This window comes from Myotis daubentonii, chromosome 3 (assembly GCF_963259705.1).
Source record: "Myotis daubentonii chromosome 3, mMyoDau2.1, whole genome shotgun sequence".
In the NCBI taxonomy this organism is placed as follows: domain Eukaryota; kingdom Metazoa; phylum Chordata; class Mammalia; order Chiroptera; family Vespertilionidae; genus Myotis; species Myotis daubentonii.
The window spans coordinates 34,905,203-34,927,577 of NC_081842.1; the positions used below are offsets into that span (position 1 = coordinate 34,905,203).

Below are 22,375 nucleotides of genomic sequence, written 5' to 3' on the forward strand. Positions count from 1 at the left end.
TTAGCTAGTCCCCAAACAAGTATTTTAAGAATGAGAATGGCAGTGTTGGCCCTGGATAGAACTGGATTCTCACTGAGGCTAGAAGAAAACAAACAGATCTAAAAGAAATGCAAAAATGGTAAGATTCCTACCATACTCTTACCTATTTTGCAAGTCAAGTTTATTGGCTGTTCTGTATATGATATTATTTCAAAATTCAACTGGTTATTATTGCAAAGCTGGCTTTCCACACATAGACAAGAGTTTGTGGGAAGAATAGGCATGGCTAGTCTTCTTTGGAAAAAATCTCACTGGGATGAGCCTAGTTCCATTTTTAATAAGGCCATTTTCTGGATTATAGAGGAAACACAGTTTTGAATGAATGGGTGGAGAAATCCTTTGCAGTGAGGGAAAAATTACCTCTTGATAAACAACAGATGGTCACACTTGATGGATGGGAGGAACAAAGGCAAGCACAGTTAGTCTACTATAGGACAGTGACTCATATATTGAGCTATTCCAACTGAAATGCCCATAAATCCTTAACTTTGTTACGTTATGGGCCATCTAGGCATTCAGAAAAGACTAATTCTTAAGAGCCAATAGCACAAGAGCCTGTTTAATTGTGGTATTTCTAAATCTGAAGACTGATACATCTTAAGCATTCTGTAAATTACTGTAAATCAATCATATATTAAGGAAGGTTGCATATGCCTCTTTATAATGCCAATAAAATTCATGAGTCATCTTTGGCAATTAGAGGCCAACATCAAATGTGATTTCCTAGTCTTGACAGAACTGTGTCCATTTTCAGTTCAAGACCATGTACATTGAGTGTCTATTATGTGTCAAGCCCGATTACACATCACCTGGAAACTGTTAAAATAATCCTTGAGCTCCACAGGCTCACTATTCAATGAGCTGCTTCTTAACATTGGTTCTCTATCCGTAACTGGCACAAGGTATGTTTCCTGACTTTGAAAGGAAAAGCCACCTCCATTTTTCTTTTAAGAGTCTGCCTCTCAAAACCCTCAAGGAGGGCCTTGTGACAGGTCCTTCTTGTCCTGGCTCTCTTACAACTCTACCTCTTATTCAGACTTCTCATCTGAATGATTTTATCAGTGCAGCCAAGAAGTCTCTCCAATCTTTACTTGCAGTTATCTCTAGGCCCTCGGTAGTGGACAGCTGTCAGCTAAACCAACTTGCATTCATCATTCACCGATCAAGCAGTCCAGCTCAGAGGCGAGATAGAGAACCTGAACCAACGGTCCATTATAGCTATCTCAGGAAGCCACTCGCAGCCTTCTCAGCTGGAAACCTCCCTGGCTGTGAAAGACTAGACAGTTTAGGCTTCATTGTGATGGCTGCTGCTCTGCTTTGCTCTAATATCTGATGCCATCTGAATAAAGACAGGGTGTCCGTAAATCTGCCTGGAAATTTGCAGATGTGTGATGTATGTAAATTGCAGATTATTAAAAAAAGCTAATCCACAGGTCATGTTTTTCACATGTGACTGTAACAAGCCGACCAGGCCTGACTCGTGCACTCCTACTGGCTGTTAGCGAGTGATGTGGATCACTGCACAATCAGTTCAGCTTGGAATCGTGGGTGCCAGACTTCTAGCTACACCTTCAGGTTTGCCAGCGGAGCTCAGCTTGATCATTAGCCAGTGTGGGATATGCAAAAGGGACAGCAGAGCCAAGGCCCCATTTCGGTTTAGGAAAACAATACTTACATTTGTTTATACGTTCTTCTATTCTATAAATTTGTACATCTAGAGTACTATGTCCTGAAGGCTGGCAGCAGTTACAAAGGAGAATTCTTTTTCTCTTCCCTTAAGCTCTTTCAAATGTTTATAGTCTGATATGGAAAAGAGTCGTTCATGCACATAAAACTATTTATAAAGATTATCCAAGATAAAAATGTAGAGTCGCCATTTTAGCAAATACTTATTAAGTACTTACTATCTGTTAGGAAGCATTCTTGGGTTGTATTGCATAATAAAGAACTCATAACATTTGTGTGTCAGATTATAGTAGGAAGATTAAAATAAAAATGCCCACTGTAAACCAATTTGCAATCTATATATTAGAGCTCTTTCTTTATCGTTGGAGCAGATTATCATTTCCCGACCCTTGCTCCTGCCCACCCTACTCTGTGGCTTCTCCGTGTCCAGGAAACTTGTGCTGGCCCTTCATACAACAAACACCTTCAGATGAGAGTTGCAAGGAACCCTAAAGAGAATATAATAATCACATTAGGGCCCATATATTTGTCTCTTAACGGTACAGCATTAGACTCTAAATAAAATTATACAGACCCGAAGTCCTATTTTAGAGGTGAAACCATACCTATTGTAGATATTGCCTTTCCTCACCTTTATGTCACTGTTCCATGTACACACAGCAATGTTGAGAACTGCCTTTCTTTTATAATGTGATCGTCCTAATTCATGTATTGCTTATCAGCCGTGGGCAAACTACGGCCCGCGGGCCGGATCCGGCCCGTTTGTAATGAATAAAACTAAAAAAAAAAAAAAAAAAGACCGTACCCTTTTATGTAATGATGTTTACTTTGAATTTATATTAGTTCACACAAACACTCCATCCATGCTTTTGTTCCGGCCCTCCGGTCCAGTTTAAGAACCCATTGTGGCCCTCGAGTCAAAAAGTTTGCCCACCCCTGGCTTATATCCTCACTTCTCTAAACTCAGTTTCTGTCACATGGTCCAAGAGATATGCTCTGAATACAATTAAGAGAGTTTTTACCCATTTCTTAGAACCATATAATCCAGACAGAAGATATAAAGAATAGAGCAATCAGGGCAAAGGTCCACTGCTGTTCTCTTTAAGTTTCACAACTGGGAACATGGTCCTTTCTTGAAATTAAATGAAGTGCTGTCCCCAGGAGCTTTCTTGGAGAGGAGTGATCACATCAAGTGAATGTAGTTCACATTCCCTTTAAAACTAATGTGGAATTGAATGAGTGCTTTATCCACTTACCCACTTCATGAAAAGGGAGTCCTATTCTACTTAAATGAAGGCTGAAGAAACCACAAGTCATTAGCCTAGAAATACTTTTGATGAAAGACACATTTTCTCTTGAGTTATGTTTAAAACCAGAGAAGTTTTCTCTCACTTTCCTTTTTTGCTTAGTTATTTTTCTCCTCTCTGATTGTGCCTTTGTATTATAAGACGGAGGCTGCTGTGTTTCATTGTCACAAATGGATCATACATTTGTTCCAGTGTATGACCTATGGAAAGGAGAAGATTATATTATCAAGGAAGAGAAAGAGGTTATGTAGGCTGGATGATTTGTTAAGGGAGAAAAAAGTTAAGTGTTCAGAAGAGAGATGCTTAGAAGCCCAAGAAAAGTCATCTTTTAGGTTGTGACAGCAGATGAATATTTTGCTTAAAAGAACATGCAAAAAGGCACACTTTATTATCAAAATATGAAAGCATATTTTTTTTTCAGGACAAGGGGTTTCCATCTGACTGTCATTAACTCATTGGGTAACCTCAAAGTCTCATCTACTATTGAAGGTTATTATATAGACTAAATGAAACATGGTATGCAAAATAATTAACCAGGTGCCTAGCATAGTGCAAGGTTCTTAAAAAATTCTAGTTATATTACATAGGACTAATCACCATTATTAACTGCTATATCATGCAATTAGCTCATATCCTGGAAAGACCAAAAATATACATTAAAAATGTGTTTTTGTTTTTATTTTTTTAATCTTTATTGTTGAAAGTATTACATAGAGCCCCCTTTCCCCTCATTAACTTCTTCCAGCCTGTTCCCGTTCCCTCCACTGGCCCTCACCACCCCATTGTCTGTGTCCACGAGTCATGCACATATGCATACAAGTTCTTCTTGCCCACCCTCCCTTGCCTTTAAAGATGTGCTTTTATTTGAATTTTATTTATTTGGTCTAAATTAAGGTTTTTATTTGTTTCAGGGAAAAAGGCTGTAAAACAAAAATAAAATGATTGCTTGAGGAGTGGGAATCTGATACAGAGAAATTTTAAGATGACAAAGGAAACACAAGTCGAAGGACACTGGCATAGCTAACGCCTAGAGGGAGACTCCCGAAAGGGAAGGAATGAAAGTCAGCCCTGGCTGACTCAAAGAGGCCAAGGAAAAGAGAGGGAGAGGGAGGTCAAATGTATGGAGCAGATGGTGCTGGGCCCCGAAGCTGAGTTTGAGAAGTTAACAGTCTTTGCTTCTGATCATAAATAATTCAAGAGAATCTATGGCCCAGCTCGGGGAAAACAGCAGCTCTGACCTAGGATATATAGATAATCAAATACTGATCACCCCTTTTACCCTCGGAGCTAAGAGCTAGGTTCTCTGGGCAGAATCTGACACGCTGCTTTTAATAAGGAAAGGTGTTCTTGTTTTGTTTTGTTTTACCATTGAGCACAGTATGACTATATCAGCTCAGATTAGTGGGAGATTGCAGTTTGCTTTCTTGCCAAACTTGTACCTGTAGCTGGTGATGCCCCTTCTTAGGAGTCAGTGCACAGTGTGTGCTTTGGTGTAATTAATTCTTCATCTTCAATGATAGCAATATCAACCAAATGCAATTTTTTAAAAAAGAAGGAAACTACTTACAAAATAGGAAACTGATAGTTTTATGACTAAAATATTCAAAGGGTTACTAAGAAATGAAAACTTTTCAAATAATGTTTACTTAAAATTGGGCTAATTTGCAGTGTAGTATTTATTAGTATATTTTTTTTTTCTTTGTAAGGATGGTGGGACAGCCTTTTCTCAACATCTAGGAAGGGTCTGAGCCTATTTACATAAAACAATGCTGAACAATTGGTGAAAGCTTGTGGACCTCTTGGGCCAGCGGCCACTAATTCATAAGGCACCTTTGTGTGAGTTAGAAGAAAGGTGTTCCCTGAAGGCTCACTCCCTTTGTGCCATGACAATTTCTTTATGAGGTGGCCCTGTTCATGGGCAATCTTATGAGCCCTGATCAGGTGCAATATACCTGTAGGTCTTCCTCTTAAATAAGCTCAGAAAATTCTTAGAATGCTACATTATTTTTTTTTTTTTGGCATGGCCAACAGGTGAAAAACCTAAAGAGCAAATTATTTTCTGTAGAATTTATACCATTGCTTTTATTATAATTAATATTATTCAAATAAATTGCAAATTAAACTACTACAACTTGGCTCTGACCAACAAATATCCATCTACATTATGTACTTATCCATTTATGTAAGAGTTGGAGAACAGCTCCGTACAATGTAGACAAAAAGAAATCATAATTTTGCCTGAGGAGTAAAGATTTGCGTTGAATATCTTGCCAGAGAAAACTGCCAGATGTTTTCCATCTTCTCTGAGCACAGAACAAAAAAACACAAGCAACTGATTTACACCACATAGATATTTCAGCTCTGAAAATAATGTCCTTGCAAAGAGAATAATAAAATTAGTTTTAAAGAGAACTCTTTTCCCCATGGTAGATAGAATCTTAAAAGTAAGATTAAGTATTTTCTTGTCCTACATTTTAAAATTCAATTCTCCTTTCCATTGGAAAAGAGGATAATTTGTAGATAAAATTAGCATTGTTAACTGCAAGAAAAATTAATAAAAGTATATAGAATAGGCCTCACACATTCATTTTTGTTGTAGGAGAATTTATTTTTTTTTTCCATGGGAAAATACCCCTGCTTGTCTAGAATAGTTAATGGTGGATAAGAGGTCAACAGATTAGATATTTTCATATTCCAACTTTTTCCATTTTAGTCCTATAACACAAAACACTATTACATAGAAATAGTTGATTAGTAAAGCCAAAAAAAAAAATAGAGCAGAAATATATATATAATGTAGTGAATTGTTTGAGTACAGAAATCCACAACCTCCCTGGCCACTGTGGCTCTGTTGGTTGGGCATTCTCCCACACACCGAAGGATTGCCGGTTCCACTCCTGGTCAGGGCACATGCCCCAGTTGCTGCTCAGTCCCAGCCAGGTAGGGGGCAGGCAGGAGGCATCCAATAGATATTTTTCTCCCACATCGGTGTTTTTCTCTCTCTCTCTTCCTCTTTCTCTAATATTAATTAACTAATTAATTAATTAATTTTTTAAAAAGAAACCCATAATATAGTTTATACCCTATACAAGCACTGAAAACTGGGTTCCTGACTAGCCAAGTGACATCAGGCAATTAATATGTACTCTGATTCTTAGTTTTCTCATCTGTAAAATAATTGATTGCACTAGCTATTAAAGTTCTTTCCAGTCTTAATTTTTTGATAAGAATTCTTTACCTGTAAGGCATCAGAGTTCTGAAATGTTAGTGTACATCAAAATTACCTGGGAACTTGCAAAAAGTGCAGATTCCACCCCCAGTCTAGGCTCTTCCCCCAGATATTTTGACTCAGGAGGTAGAATCCAAAAACTTTCACACACTTTCTTCATGGTGAGATTTCAGGAAGGTCAAGGAATACTTTCAAGGAAACATTCGAATGAAACCTAACTTTCTGAAGAACAGGGAACAAGTCTTATTAAACTTTCTATATTGAGTAACTAGCAGAGTTCTGGGCAAAGAGTAGGTGCCCAACAAATGCTGATTCAATGAACTATTATAATTAAAAGATTTATATTTGTAATATTAAGTGATCTTCCTGATTATCTGATTTTCTAAGACAAAGAAGGGAATTTCTAACAGAAGGAAGAAAGGCTATATACATGTTCTTTACTAGCTACTAATTGCTTTAAAGTGCATTGTAAGTTAGCAAATTAAAATTTAAAAAAATCATGCCTTCCTTTCAGTATAGCTCCACTCCAATCCTCAATGTGAAAGAAAAAAAAAAGATTGAATTCTGCATGTATATGCCTTTTGCTCAGTGGCATAATAACAAGGTGTTCTTTTCATTCTGGAAAAAAAAAAAAGACAAACTCTTTACATTAAGTACTAGAAAATCAAGCTGTCACTTCAACCCATGGCAGCTGTCTCTTGCCCCACTTCTGCCAAATGTCACCCTTCCTTTCTGGGGTTTGATCCCCCTACTGGATCTGGGGGAGTATGCCTTACTGCACAGCTTGTAACATCGATTTCTGTGCCTTCCAGTCTCAGATTCTCTCTCATTTCCCCTCATGTATATTAATACAGAGATTTGTTTCACTTTTTTCTTGAATAGCTAATCACTTGGCAGCCAACATCCTACTGTGGCATTTGCAGGTCAAATCAGCTGAAAAGGACAGTGACTTCAAGCTGGAAGATAGAATGCTTAGTGAAAACTGCACCCGGACAGGACCTCAAATGTGTCACCCAGACACGAAAGATTTATTTTCAATTATAATTCCAAGCTTAATGTGAGGGCACCCTGGGGGGAGGGGGAGAGATTCAGATCACTGCTTCTTCTAAATTGACCTTGTGTGTTTCAATATTTCCTTGCTATTGAACAGCATTCTATGACCCTCTGAGCTGAAGATCCATATTAGCTGCTGCAGGAATTGCTAGGCTAGGAAAACTTTTGAACAATTCCTCTAACTGAAGGCCCAGTTACATGAATAATTTCCTCCTTGGTGAGCCTTCACTGGTTCACAAACACAGCAATAGACTGGGGGCTTCAGGCAATACTTCTTATGGATTGCAGGGGCCAATCATGCCACGTTACATAGGCTTAAGTAGAACACAAAAGCAAAAACCAAAAATTTCAATTTTCATTATTAGGTGGATTTGTTGTTCACATCTAATTAAGAGCTATCATATACCCCTTTTGCATTAGTAAATAAGATGACCCGAGGCTAACTGCTGGTGCTGCTATGTGGGTAGCTGGTATTAGTGGCTTGCCTCAGGATATTCCGGCTCCCTGTTCTAATGCCTTTCTGTATACCAGCAGCTGCTCTATAATGCATACCATATGGCCCTAATCTACGGTTCACAAACTTGTCTCTTAAGAACCACTAATTGAAACTTCCCAGGAAAATTTGGGTTCTTTAAAAAGATATTTAAAATTTAAAATTTTGAGAGCCTGAGAAATTAGGATTATCATTCCAGTTTTATTTGAGATCAGATTATTGGGAAAAAGCTTAGTGTAATTTAGATTTCACTTCTAATCTGAGACTTTTCTCAATCTACATATGTTCACCATTTGTTGTAGAATACTTACACCACTCTTGTTTATACCTTTGTTTTTAATTATTATGCCCATAATTGTGAATAATTACATTAGACAAAAATAAACATATTATTTTTAGTAGGTCTATCTTCTGGGTCATTTCTTCTGAGTAATTGTGTCTACATAATGTCATAAAATGTGCCAGATTTTTCTGGTATTTGTAAACATAGAATAGTCCAACTATATCTGTATTTAGGCTGTGCATAAAAAGAAATCAGTAACTATATTATATATCAGTAACTAATTATCAGTAACTAATATCAGTAACTAATTAAACATTAAGCAAAGACCAAGACCCAATACTAATTATATATATAATTCTTAAATTACAGAAAAGGTTCTAATATATTGAGAATTGTGTATATTAATATTCCCTTATTCCCAGGGTATTTTGAGAACTAAGTGAAAGCCCTGTTCATTTAGTTACATGTATCATCAGGTAAGAGAGCATAGGGATAGAAACCCTACTAGGAAGTTTATTCATTTGTTATATATTTATTAAATGTTACATGGAATATTATTCAATGGTAATTAAGTGTGAAGAACACAAAGATGTTCTCTATGTAGGAAGATAGACCAATACTCAAGTGACAATTCAATGTGGCAGCAGCTCAGATGGAGGTAACCTAAGGATTGGGTGCTGAATCACCTTGTGTACATCTTTCCTGCCTGTTACAGTTTCCTAAGTGGATTTGAAGTGCTAGAGGAAGAATCCTTTCCCCTGCCCTCATCATTGACTTTATTTTATTCTAGTGGCATCATATAGGCTACTCACATTGGCATGTTCTCTCCGGATTTCAAAAACTTGAAGTCATTAAAAGTATTTTTAGCTAGGCTGAGTTACAGTTTTGTTATTCTTGTAGGTATTTGTGTGCATGTGTGTTTGTGTGTGTATAGTGGTGTGTTGGTACTTGTATATGTGGTGTTTGTGAGATTATTTAGCGTTGTTCCAGATGAGTGTTTTTACCTCATTGCATGCTACTTTTTCACAAATGAGATATCCTTATATTCCAAAATTCAGAAATAAGCTGCTTTTCTGCTTTCTGTAATTATTAATTTTTGGTAATTTTTGTAATTACTTATCAGGTTAATTAATTTATTTTTATTAAATCAATTTGTAAATTTAATTAAACATCAAATTGCTTTATACATGAAAAACAATCAAAAAATTTTAGCTGGTCAAATATTTTAACCGAGTAAAGACCAAGACCAATACGAATTAGCGGTTTCTTGCAAAAATGATATTTTTTTTTTATTTTACCAAAGAGAAGTAAGGATATGTTGAAAGATGATGAGAACATGTCAAAATTACATAAAAGGCAGTTTGGAGAGAATCCCACTGGCCAAATAAGGGACAATTTGAGTATCATATTAAAGGATAGTAAAAGATTATAACCCCTAGAATAAATAAGAACTCATGAATTCATAACAATATAAATGAATGAATGAATGAATGAATGAATGAATAATGAATGCAAACTGGGGGTAATGGAAATCTTTTACTGCCAATTGCAACTAATAATAAAATAAATGATAAAATTAATATTTGCTTCACATAAGAAGCATGAACAAATGCTTAAGTTAGTGGAAGAAAGTGTGATTAGAAGCAGGACATTTACAGAGTCTAAACATAATCTGTCTCTATTTATTAAATATAAAGGAAGCATAGTAACTTAATATTGGAGAAACCTGGAAATTACCATCTTAACTAAATGGGATAAATCAACATGCGGTGCCTCCTATTATATTGCATTGAGTTGAGCACAACATTATTTCTATGACTTTTCTGCCCAAAACTCATAACCTGAGGAAATAATTATGAGAAATATTAAACAAACTCTAATTAAGGGACATTCTAAACAATAATTGACCTATATTCCTCAAAAAAATGAAAGATAAAGGAAAACAAAGAAAGATCAGCAAACTGTTCAATATTTAGGAGATTAAATAGAAAAGTAAATTTAACATGTAATTCCAAAATTGATAGGGAAGTGAGAGAAAGAGAGAGAGAGAGAGAGAGAGAGAGAGCGAGAGAGAGAGAGAGAGAGAGAGAGAGAGAGAGAAAGGGAGGAAAGAAGGAAGAAAGGATGAAATAAATGAGGGAGGGAAGGAGAGAGAGAGAGGAAGGGATTGGGCCCTGAGGGGTCCCAGATTGTGAGGGGGTGCAGGCTGAGCTGAGGGACCCCTGCCCCCTGCATGAATTTTGTGCACCAGGCTTCTAGTCTTTTAATAATGGCAACTTGGTAGGGTACATACTACTATTAGTCTTGTTTATTAGGAATCTGAGACTCAGAGGTGCTAATTAACTGGTTCACACATGGTAACTTGCTTATACCCTGCATAACCCAAGCTGTCCTACTAAGTTTGGTGCTCTTTTCACAACACAAATGAGAGAATCTCAAATGCCTCTCAAACTTTATGTTCTTTGGCCAATAATCGGGGCTTGCTTGCTGGTCTGTAGTCCAATTCTTCAGGTAAGCGCTACCCAGTAGTGTCCTATTTTTCTACCTTTAAAGCTACTGCCACACACTCTACATCTAAGAACTTTACTCTACATATTGGCTGCAGAAAGGATTGTCTTCTAAATTCCCATTGCTGCCACCTAAGAAATACTATACATACACAGACCTCTTTCATTTGGAAAGTTTACTTCTTGGTCCCTATGTGCTAATAGAATTGCAATGCATTCATGTCTTCCTTCATTCAGCAAACATGTGTAGAATGGCCATTGTGGGAAAGGCACACAGTTCAGAGAAAATAAAGAATATGAACAAGTTATAAATACAATTAATAAATTACAAAGTGCACACACATTCACATTACAATGGGATCACATAAACCAGACCAAAATATGCATTAGATAGAATTTACAGAACTTTTATTGCTCCTGAAGCTATCTTGCCTAATAATAGACAAACATATAAATTAACCTTCCCTGCTACGTTCCCCAGCCAATCAGTAGAGTATGCAAATTAACCCAACAAAGATGGCAGCTAATTTGCATATGTAGGGGGCGAAGCAGCAGAGCGAAAACTGAAGGCTCCATCTGGAGCAAAGGCCTGGGTCCCAGGTGCCGGAGGAAAACCGGTGCCAGCAGCCAGGGGAAGGGAAGGCCTATTGCACGAATCTCTTCATGCAACGGGCCTCTAGTTCTATATTATAAAACGCTAATATGCAAATTGTCCCCTCAACCAGGAGTTTGACAGAGAGTTCGACCAGGGGGCAAGGCTGGCCAGCCAACCACCCCGGCCCCTCCCCCACCTGTCCAGATCGGTTCTGATTGGGGCAGGTTGGCTGGACCTCACCCATGCACGAATTTGTGACTGTACCTCTAGTATAGAATAGTTCTGAAATATATTGTTTCTGAAGGCTTTTCTTAAATGGAGCCATTGTGGCTCCCTCAATGTCATGTGTTGAAGCAAAGTATGCATTTAAATCATCAGACACATTCCTGCATAATCGGAACAATTAGAAATGAACAATGTGATTTCTTTGAAAAGTCTTTTTAGAAGGGAGATTTCTCCTTTATCCCTTCTTTGTGAAAGCAGTTATTCATAAAGCACAGGAATTTTGTCAGGTTTGATATCAGTTTTGTTTTCCAAATTGAAATAGACAAGAAGTACACAATAGCCTACTTCAGGGAATGTTAGATAAGCTATTTTTGGTTTTTGGACATGCAGACCAAAAAGTGTGACCATTAACAGCCTTAGGTTGGGCAGTAGAATAAAAGGGATGATTGGAAGGCTGTGTCTGGGGTTCCTTTTTCCCCAGTATCTTGGACCATTCTTGAAATGTAGTTAGTGTACATAATTCAGAGCTAAGCGAATTGGGGCCGTTTTCTCTCCATGACTATCTATATTCAGAAGAAATTGGTTAAAATTAATATTTTAGTTCCATTTGGAAGAAGTTGTAAATGTTAAAATTGAATATGACACAGAAGAATCAACCTCAGTTGTTTACATCGGAAATGGTGAAAATGTTGGGAATTTGGGACTGAATGATAGGGAAACACCACAGGTATTTTCGCTCCAGGCATCTTTCTTATTGCCTTTGTGTCCAGCTATCAGGAGCCAGAAGCCTTGGCCAGTAACTCATTTTGATCTTCCCAAAGATGAGGCATTAAAAAGCAAATGGTCTCCAAATAAATAAATAAATAAATAAATAAATAAATAAATAAATAACTGTACCAAAATATAAAATTTTAAAAATATCACGAAATTATGATATTAGATAGCCTCAATTCAGAGAAAGTTTCTGCCAGATGATACATATAAAGAAGTAGACACTAGCTTTCAAGAGAACGTAACAGCAAGGAAACTAGCTAGCAGTGATAGATAATTAAACAGTGTTGTGTGTGTTCTTATTCCTTATGTAGAATCCAAATTTTCAATTTGGGGAATCTTAAAACATTATATTTTAAACAATCTTGACTTAAAGGGAAAACAAAGGGGGAAAGTATCCAATTATATCTTACATGAGGGTTTTACTTTGATGCAGCAATGTCTCCCCATTAGAACAGAATATTTTTCAAAAGCAAGTCTGGTGACAGACTAGAAGGTAGTACTTGTTTGCTGGAGATTGGAGGTGGAGTGACTAGTAGAAGGATTTCATGACTCTAAAAGAGAAGGACCTAGAATAAGTCAGTGACATGAGTGGAAAGCAAGAGACAGAGATAGAAGACAAGGAAAAATGGATTGGACATAGCAACTAAGAAGACAGAGTTAGCACATGGGATTTCCAGTTTCATTTCAGTTGGAAGGAATTTAAGTATTAATCACACAGTTTTAAATCCTTTTATGTTTAAGATGCAAAATCCTTCATGAGTTATTTTCTGATCTACAGTCCCAAGTTCCCAGAAGGATGCCTCATTACCATTTATTTAAAATGTCATGTCTATAAGGCTAGCTCTTTAATGCTCAGTATGGTTTCTATGTTAAACTATTTATCAATTTGACTACACTTATCTGTATTCATATGATGGCATTGATGAACATAGAAGATTTTTTTCCTACTTCTTTATGTATAGAATGAACTACATGGAGTAGAATATTTATATTTATATTTACCTATATGTATATGTGTATAGATAGATGTATACACACATATACATATATGTGTGTGTATATATATGTACATATATATTATATATATATGTAGCACGTGTGTCCCCAAAAATATATGCACACTTTGAATAATTATTAATTATAACAGGTTAAACCTGAAAAGAAAGGAATATTAATTGAGCTATCAGAAAAAAAGTGTGTATACATTTTTAGGGACCCCCTGTATATTCTGTTTAAAACTTCCAGAAGTTAAACACCAAAAACATAGTTATTCATATTTCCGCTTCCCACCAAAAAGAAAGCACAACTACAGTATAGAATCACTGATGTCTTAAATTTCTGACATTCTAGATGTCACTTCAAATGTAAACAGTCTGTATTGTTCCTACTCTCAGTTTCTTCATTGAATACATTCGGATCATTTTTCTATGGAGAAACACTCTGCTTCCTTTTTGTTTTACATTCAAAGACATTGCCTATAAGTCTGTGTGTAAGAGACTTAAATATAAATTGGATCAACCAATAAACTGCAGGGCTGCTGCCAGATAACTTAGCTCCCCCCGTACCCCTTCAAGTCTTCCTATCAGAGAACTATCTGAGTTCAGTAGACATCAGTAGTCCAAGCCAGTACTTTGATCACAATATTTATGTCTTTATTTTCCCCTTACTCAATTTATTTGATTTTTCCATGCTAATGTTTTTTCTAACACCTGAAAGTAATCCTAGTTTCTAGGTCTAGTAAATATCAAATGGAGGCCAAACCTGCTCTGTAAATTTTTTTAAAAAATATATTTTATTGATTTTTTACAGAGAGGAAGGGAGAGAGATAGTTAGAAACATCGATGAGAGAGAAACATCGATCAGCTGCCTCCTGCACATCTCCCACTGGGGAATGTGCCCGCAACCGAGGTACATGCCCTTGACAGGAATTGAACCCGGGACCCTTCAGTCCGCAGGCCGACGCTCTATCCACTGAGCCAAACTGGTTTTGGCCTGCTCTGTAAATTTAATTAGGTCAGTAGAACTAGTAGTTCCATGCAGAACAATAATTGAAGATGTTTTTTAATAGAATGACTTTTTAAGTGAAAAGAATGCTATTAAAGAAATTCTGGTTGAACACATAGTTGAATGACAATTGTAGTGGATACAATGAGCTGGTAAAATAATTCTTGGCATAATAGTAATTATGAATTTTTAAAGTTTTTTTTAATTTCTAATGTAATATTTGTCAAGGTTTTATATTTGAGTCAAGTAAATTAGTTGATTTGTTTCTGAAAAATTCTGCTACTTTCCCCCCACATACACATATATATACCCCAAAAAAGGAGAAGAGTTTGTTGTTTATTTTATAATCATTATTGTTCTATCTTAAAAAAAATAATGAGCTGGTATGTTAGGATATCAATTAGTCACACACTCTAGGAGCTTCCAATTGAAGGTCAGGAAAGGCCAGATAATGTGAGTGACGATCTGTTAAGAATAATTTCAGTGACACTAAGGAAACAACCTTTTCCAAAGCAACACTTTCAGATCTTTTGCAAAGTTGAGTTTTGCTATGGCTAGACTATAGTTGAGCAGTGCAGTATAAAGTTCCAACTAGAGTGATCTGAAATGATTCTGCTGTTAAGGAAACCAAAGCTAACAATTTTAAAACAGAACTTTAAATGAATAAAGTATTTCATTGGATGACAAGGTATAAAGAATGCTGCCAATGCACATCACTTAGGTAATTAGCAAACTGTCTCTTCTGAGGCAGTGATTTATTTAACTTTTCTCATTTTGTGTTCTTAGCTGAGCTACAGTTTTATTTAATTATAGCATCAGAAATCAAAGAATTCATACAATCATGTAGCATCAGTTTATCAGGTCTAAAGAGATATAATTTGATTGGTTGGCTGGCCTTAGTAAAGGCAGCAACTAGTTTTTTCTAATATAAAATTCTTAGTGGCTCTATACATTCACTCTATTTTAGTTGAAAACATAGATAGATGATAGATAGAAAAACCAGCATTCCCATGATATAGAAACCAAGAATGAGGGCAATTCAATTCAGTACCAATGGGTAAAATTAGATCTTGGCAGAGTAGCTTGCACATTCGCAGTTTAGGACACCATCTTTTACCCATGATTTGCTTTGCTACCCATGCAATACTTAAGAGTACAATTTTTGAATTCAGTCCACTTTGTTTAATTTTTTTGAAGATGCTACAAGATTTCTTTAAATTATATGTAAAGTAGAAGTTACTCTTCAGAGAACTGACATGTTTTTTATAGAATTCTTGTATTTGACCAATCTGCCAGAGTGGTTAAAGTTGGTGCGACTTATAAAAGGGATACTATTCAGTTAATGGAGGGACAAATAATCTTATCACAATGGTTCTCTACATGTTCCATAGTGAAGGACAATTATTTTATTAACTAGAGGCCCGGTGCACAAAAACTTGTGTACTCGGGGGTAGGGGGTCCCTCAGCCCGGCCTGTGCCCTCTCGTAGTCTGGGACCCCTCGGGGGTGACCACTTGCTGGCTTAGGCCTGCTCCCCAGGGATTGGGCCTAAGCTGGCAGTCAGACATCCCTCTGGCAGCCCAGGAGCCCTCGGGGGATGTCCACTTGCCAGCAGGGAGCAGACCTAAGCTGCAGTCTGACATCCTTAGCGCTGCTGAGGAGGCAGGAGAGGCTCCCACCACCACCACTGTGCTGGCAGCAGTCAGCCTGGCTTGTGGCTGAGCAGAGCTCCCCCTGTGAGAGCGCACTGACCACCAGAGGGCAGCTCCTGCATTGAGCGTCTGCCCCCTGGTGGTCAGTGTGTGTCATAGTGACCAGTCATTCCCAGTTGTTCTCTGTTAGGGTCAGTTTGCATATTACCCTTTTACTATATAGGATAGAGGGCTGTTGCACGGGTGGGGGCTGGCTGGTTTGCCCTGAAGGGTGTCCCAAATCAGGGTGGGGGTCCCACTTGGGTGCCTGGCCAGCCTGGGTGAGGGGCTGATGGCTGTTTGTAGTCTGGTCACACCCCTTCAGGGTGGGGGTCCCCACTGGGGTGCCTGGCCAGCCTGGATGAGGAGATGATGGCTGTATGCAGCTGGTCACACCCCCTTCAGGGTTGGTGTCCCCACTGGGGTGCCTGGTCAGTCTGGGTGAGGGCCTGAGGGCCGTTTTATAGCTGGCTGGCGACTGAAGCTCCCAGCCTCTTTTTTTTTTATTTTATTCTGGGATTTATTTACCTTCTATGGCTGTCACTGGAGCTGAGAGCCAGCTCCAGCTCTGAGGCCATGGCTGGCTGAAAGCAGGTATCTGGGTTTGTTTAGCTTCTATAATTGAAACTCTGTTACCATCACTGGCTCTCTAAGCTCTGAGGCCATGGCTGGCTGAAAGCAGGTACCTGGGGTTTGTTTAACTTCTATAATTGCAACATTGTTGCATCCAGAGCTCAGAGCTGAGCCGCGGCAGGCGGGGAACCTTGGCTTCCTCCATCACTGGAGCAAGCAAGCCTCATGTTCGCTTCAGCTGCGTGGCTTCCGGCCACCATCTTTGTTGGTGGTTAATTTTCATATCCTGCTGATTAGCCAATGGGAAGCTTAGCGGAGGTATGGTTAATTACCATGTTTGTCTATTATTAGATAAGATAAGTCAATTTTGTATGAATGTAGATGTATTTGAATGAAACTGGAGTTATTCAATATTATTTCAAGAAGAATTAAACACATATCCAGGGTTCTTTCCTGATTGACATAAGCTGTATTCAAAAATCAAATTTCTATCTGAATATACCATATTTGTGAACATAGAATTATAGTTTATTACTACCTAGAGTGTGCATTCCTTTCATTCATTCTATCTCTAACACACACACACACACACACACACACACACACACACACACACTCATGCCTCCTTTATCCTTCAAGAGTCTTACTATCTAATGCACAATAATCTTTTCATAATGTTGTTTTCAGGGTTTGTTCTATCAGTCATGCCATAAGTTCCTTCAGGAGCTTAAGCTAACAGGTTTTACACCAAAATTCACTTACTAGCAAATAAAGTTAAAAGAGTTCCCTGTCATGTTTTTGTAATGTATTTTAATATGCTCATTTATATGACCATTGAGTATTTGAAAGTACTTTTATATAAAAAGATCCCATGAAAATTTCCTTACATTATTATGCAGATTCAATAAAAAGTAATGAGTGTGACCAGAAAGCTATCTTGATTTGTAACCTATTTTTTTAAAAGTCAATCTCCATCTCAAGGATGATTTAATATTTCAGCATTATACACACACACATACATACATACATGCACATGTATATGTGCACAATAGAGTAGAGATTATAGTGGGGGTTTTTTCCTTAGAATTTTAATTCTTGTAAGGAAAGAAGAACTAATCATCTGCATTTCTTCATATTTGTCAAAATCTGTTGCTTGCTATAATGATCCTAAAGAACTTCTTGTCCATAGATTCATTGTGGGCATAGATGGATTTTACTCATTTAATAGGTATTGTTATAACAGCCTAGTTTTCACAAATGTAATTGTGAAGTACATTTTTACAATTTGGATTAAATAATTTTTACCATTAAATTGACCCATTATGTTGAGTTTCTATGATGGCTCTGCAATAAAGGAATAAATTCAATTTTTAAAAATTAATTCTATAAATTTGTTGAGTTTGGAAATTAATTAATTGAATATAATTAACCAATTTACATGTAATATATCTCAAAATATGTTCTACATAATATACAAATAGTTCATAAAATGGAATATTTTATGAAATACTTTTATATTTTCTACCAAATTTATTCTAAATGCAGAAGTATATTAGAGTAGATGTTCATTTCAAAAGTTATAACAAATATAGTATAAAAACTATTGTCAGGAAAATGAATGAAGATGCTTAAAGTGTTATAAAAGTAATGTTTTTTATTCTTTTCTCTATAACTTTAATATACGGTAAGTCCTCACTTAATGTCATCAATAGGTTCTGTGACTTTAAGGGAAATGACCTATAACAAAGCCAATTTTACCACAGGCTAATTGATATAAACAAGAGTTAAGTTCCTATTATGGCATGTCACTATTATCGTGACATAGCATGAAAAAATATTATTCTAGGACCTACTACTACATAAGAATGTCATTCAGCTGTTAGTGCCGCCGTATTTTCTCTGTCTCCTTTTGTTTATTTTTTAAAATTTTATTTATTTATTTAAATTTTTATTGAATTTATTGGGGTGACATCCTATATGATAAAATGCTAATATGCAAATTGACCGAACAGCAGAACAACCAGTCACTATGATGCACACTGACAACCAGGGGGTGGACACTCGATGCAGAAGCTGACCCCTGGTGTTCAGTGCGCTCCCACAGAGGGAGTACCACTCAGCCAGAAGCCCTGAGCTGGGCTCATGGCCGGTTAGTGCAGCGGCAGTGGTGGGAGCCTCACCCACATCCAGGGCAGCGCTAAGGGTGTCTGACTGCTGGCGGGGCGTGGGCCTAAGCCATCAGTCAGACATCCCCAGAGGGATCCCAGACTGCAAGAGGGTGCAGGCCAAGCTGAGGGACTCCCTCCCACCCACCCCCCGAGTGCACAAATTTTGTGCACCAGGCCTCTAGTTGGTTAATAAAATTATATAGATTTCAGGTGTATAATTCTATAGCACATCACCTGTACATTGTATTGTGTGTTCCACCACTCTGGATCAATTCTTCTTCCATCACCATTTATCCCCCATTTACCTTCTTCTGTCTCCCCCTACCTCCTTTTCCCTCTGGTAATAACCATACAGTTGTCTGTATCTATGAATATATTGTGTGTGTTTTTAATCCCTTCACCTTTCTCACCCAGCCTTCCTCTGCTTCCCCCTCCTCTCTGATAGCTGTCAGTCTGTTCTCTATCTATAAGTCTATTTATATTTTGTTTATTAGTTTATTTTGTTCATTAAATTTTACATATGAGTGGTACTCGTGTTTCTCAGATTGGTCTATTTCAGCAGCTCCATCTATGCTGTCCCAAAAGGATAAGATTTCCTTCTTTTTTTTTACAGCCAAGATGTATCATTGGCAAATATGTTCTCCCATTCAGTGGGTTGTTTTTTCATTTGGTTGATATTTTTCTTTGCTGTGCAAAAACTTTTTAGTTAAATGTTAGACTTGAAACCATAAAAATCTTAGAGGAAAACACAGGCAGTAAAATCTTGGACATTTCTTATAGCAATATTTTTTCTGATATTGGGCAAAGGAAACAAAAGAAAGACAAAACAAATGGGACCTATCTCCTTTTTTTCAATTGCCTTTTCCACCCTGTCAATTCAGACCCCTACAACCTCTACCCTATGCCATTCTTTTTATTGTGCAATATACTAGTACACTTCTCCTCATTATCAGATTCACTATAAAGCAGAGCTTTAAACATCCCAGAAATATGAATCAGAACTTTTCAAAAATCTTCAATTATTCTACACTTTTTTTAATTTTATTTTTATTGTTGACACTATTATAGATTCCCCCATTTTTCCCTCCTTTTCCCACCTCCACTCAGCCTTTGCCCCCTTTCCCTCTGGCCATCACCACTGTTGTCTGTGTCTATAGGTTATGCATATATGTTCTTTAACTAATCCCTTTTCCTTCTTTCTACACTGTTTTCTAATTGTGCAAATATCCTCAGTTTAGCATTTAAGGTATTCCAAAAGGTGGTTTCAAATTACCTCTAACAGTGATTATTTCTTAACAAGTTTTAGAAAAATACACATTCTCCACCCTCACATCCTGCACTCTGCTGCACATACTTTAAATTCCAACCATGTTAGACCATGAGCAACCTGAGGACTGACACAGTGTTTTATGCGAAAGCACATTCTCATGTGCCCCTTGATACTGTCCCAAATATCCCCACCAAGTAACTTGGCCTCTAGAATCTCTCCCTGAGGTCTCTCAGAATGTTTTCATTCCCTTTATCTGCCCCTTGTTGCCTATTACCTGGATAACTTGGAGAAGATAAATGTCAATTTTCAAATTTTAGTCTCTACTATTCTCCCTAAAGTAATTTTTTTTAATTCTGGTGGAAAATATATATATATATATATATATTTTACTAAAAAACATGTACTCATCTTGATGAACACTGGCTTCAGTTATATTTAAATTTAATTCTGATTTGATTTATGTCAAATCAAAAGGGTGTTTCTAAGGTGTCTTTTTATTTTTATTTTCCAGGTTTCTTGAGCACAGGAGATCAGGCTGCAAAAGGAAACTATGGACTCCTTGATCTCATACAGGCTTTAAGATGGACTAGTGAAAACATTGGATTCTTTGGTGGTGACCCCTTAAGAATCACTGTTTTTGGATCTGGCGCTGGGGGTTCGTGTGTCAATCTGCTGACTTTATCCCATTATTCTGAAGGTAACCGTTGGAGCAATTCAACCAAAGGTATTATGCAGGTTGCAAATTTTGACAATTTTGGTGTCTGCATGCCACCACCATCAGTAGTATGTGATGCTCTGTATATATTTCTCTGTTCAAACTGAGTGTCAGGTTGAACTCAATAACTGTTTAGAATTTTGTTTCTTCAGCTTTTATGCATGTTCAGATTGTTGTCAAACTTTCTGTCTCCTGTGGAGCTTGGTACGGAAGCCCTTTCAAGCACACTTCAGAATAGTTCACATCACAGTTACTTTTCCTTTCTCCAAAGGGTGATTTTTAGGGAATTTCAAGGATGTTCACAGTTCTATTATCTCTGTTTATTCAGTAATCAAAATAAAAGACAAGGTGTGTTTTTATTTAAGGATTGTGTATAATCTACTTTTGAGACAACAGACATTTAAAACCCTTTGCTGGTAAGAAAGAAGGAGTTCTAAGCTAGTTTGTCTAGAAATTAGATTTTCACTTGTTGCCTGAGTGGAGAATAGATGTTTGATTATTTTGCATGCATGATCCAAAATTGTCAAAGCATCAAGGTCACTAGTAGAGCTTTCAATTAAAAAAAAAATAGGTCTGAATTTGTAGTTTTTTTCTATTTTCAACCCCAAAAGTGTTTTTCCCTCCAAGAGCTTAGCAAAGCAGCATGGAGCACTGAGGCTGCTTAAACCCACAAAACATTTTTTCTTGTCTCCATTTTCTGGCCTTGATCCCCTTTTTAAGTGCCTGCCCAAAGCTCCTTATGTTGTTGTGTGTTTTTTATTGACTCCCTTCTCACCGTGAGTTTAGTCATTCATTCAACTTACATCATTAACTTGTATCCTCAAGAACAGAAAGTGTTTTATTGGAGAAGTTTGCAAAAACAAATAGTTTCTTTCCATTTCACACACATAAGAGATGGAAAGATAGAAAATAGACATCAACATAGGCCATCTTATATTTTGTACTTTCGTCATTTTATATATATAAAAAATATACATTGTCAAGTGTTCATAAAACATCTTAATTTGTAAGTCTGAGTTTTATGATATAAGCACCAAATATAGAATATTTGTTTTTGGTATCAAAGATACATTTATGTGGAATTTTGAAAAATCAGCAAGTAATTAAATGAGTATATGTATTTGTAGAATCATATGTTACTTATTATTATTATTATTATTATTTTATCATATATTGTTATGGACGTAACTTATAGACATCATTTCTGTAACATCTCATATGTAGTAGTAGAGTTCTGACTCGAGATGACAAAATGGCACATATGAGAACATTTCCAATTGTATAGAGATTTGGTCAGTAATGAAATGGCTTATTATGAAATAACAGAGTTGCTGTTTTTTTAAAAAAGAACAGATTATATAGTTCTAGCTAGGGACTATAGTAAGCCAATATTTTATCTAAGTTGACAGTGGTTAATTCTGTTTAGATCTTAGGGTCTAGATCTTAGGGTCATTTGATTGCAAACGTTCTTTCCTCCCAGGTTTTCTAAAACTTTTTGTAAATGTAAAGCAAACATGGGCACCCAAACCAGTTCCAGCTAGTATAAAACTAACATTCCATATAAAAAGATGAATCAATTAGCTCATTGGCTAGCATCGCTAATTATCAATGGATGATGTGGTAAACAATGGCAAATGGCAAACAGTCAACAATACAGCATTCCATCAGCCTCAATACAGTCAACAATACAGCATTCCATCAGCCTCTTCAAGGAAATCTGTTCATACCTGGCCACACAAGTGGACTTATGTTTGATCTAGTCCT

At 36.9% G+C, this 22,375-nt stretch overlaps 1 protein-coding gene across 2 annotated transcripts in view; it reads left to right on the top strand.

Moving 5' to 3' along the window:
• NLGN1 (neuroligin 1) overlaps positions 1-22,375 on the top strand; it is an 846,948-nt gene that overhangs the window by 815,302 nt on the left and 9,271 nt on the right. For both annotated transcript variants that reach the window (XM_059687065.1, XM_059687064.1), the window contains exon 4: positions 20,408-20,620. In XM_059687065.1, coding sequence (XP_059543048.1) covers positions 20,408-20,620 — 213 coding nt within the window. The remainder of the gene's footprint in view (positions 1-20,407; positions 20,621-22,375) is intronic.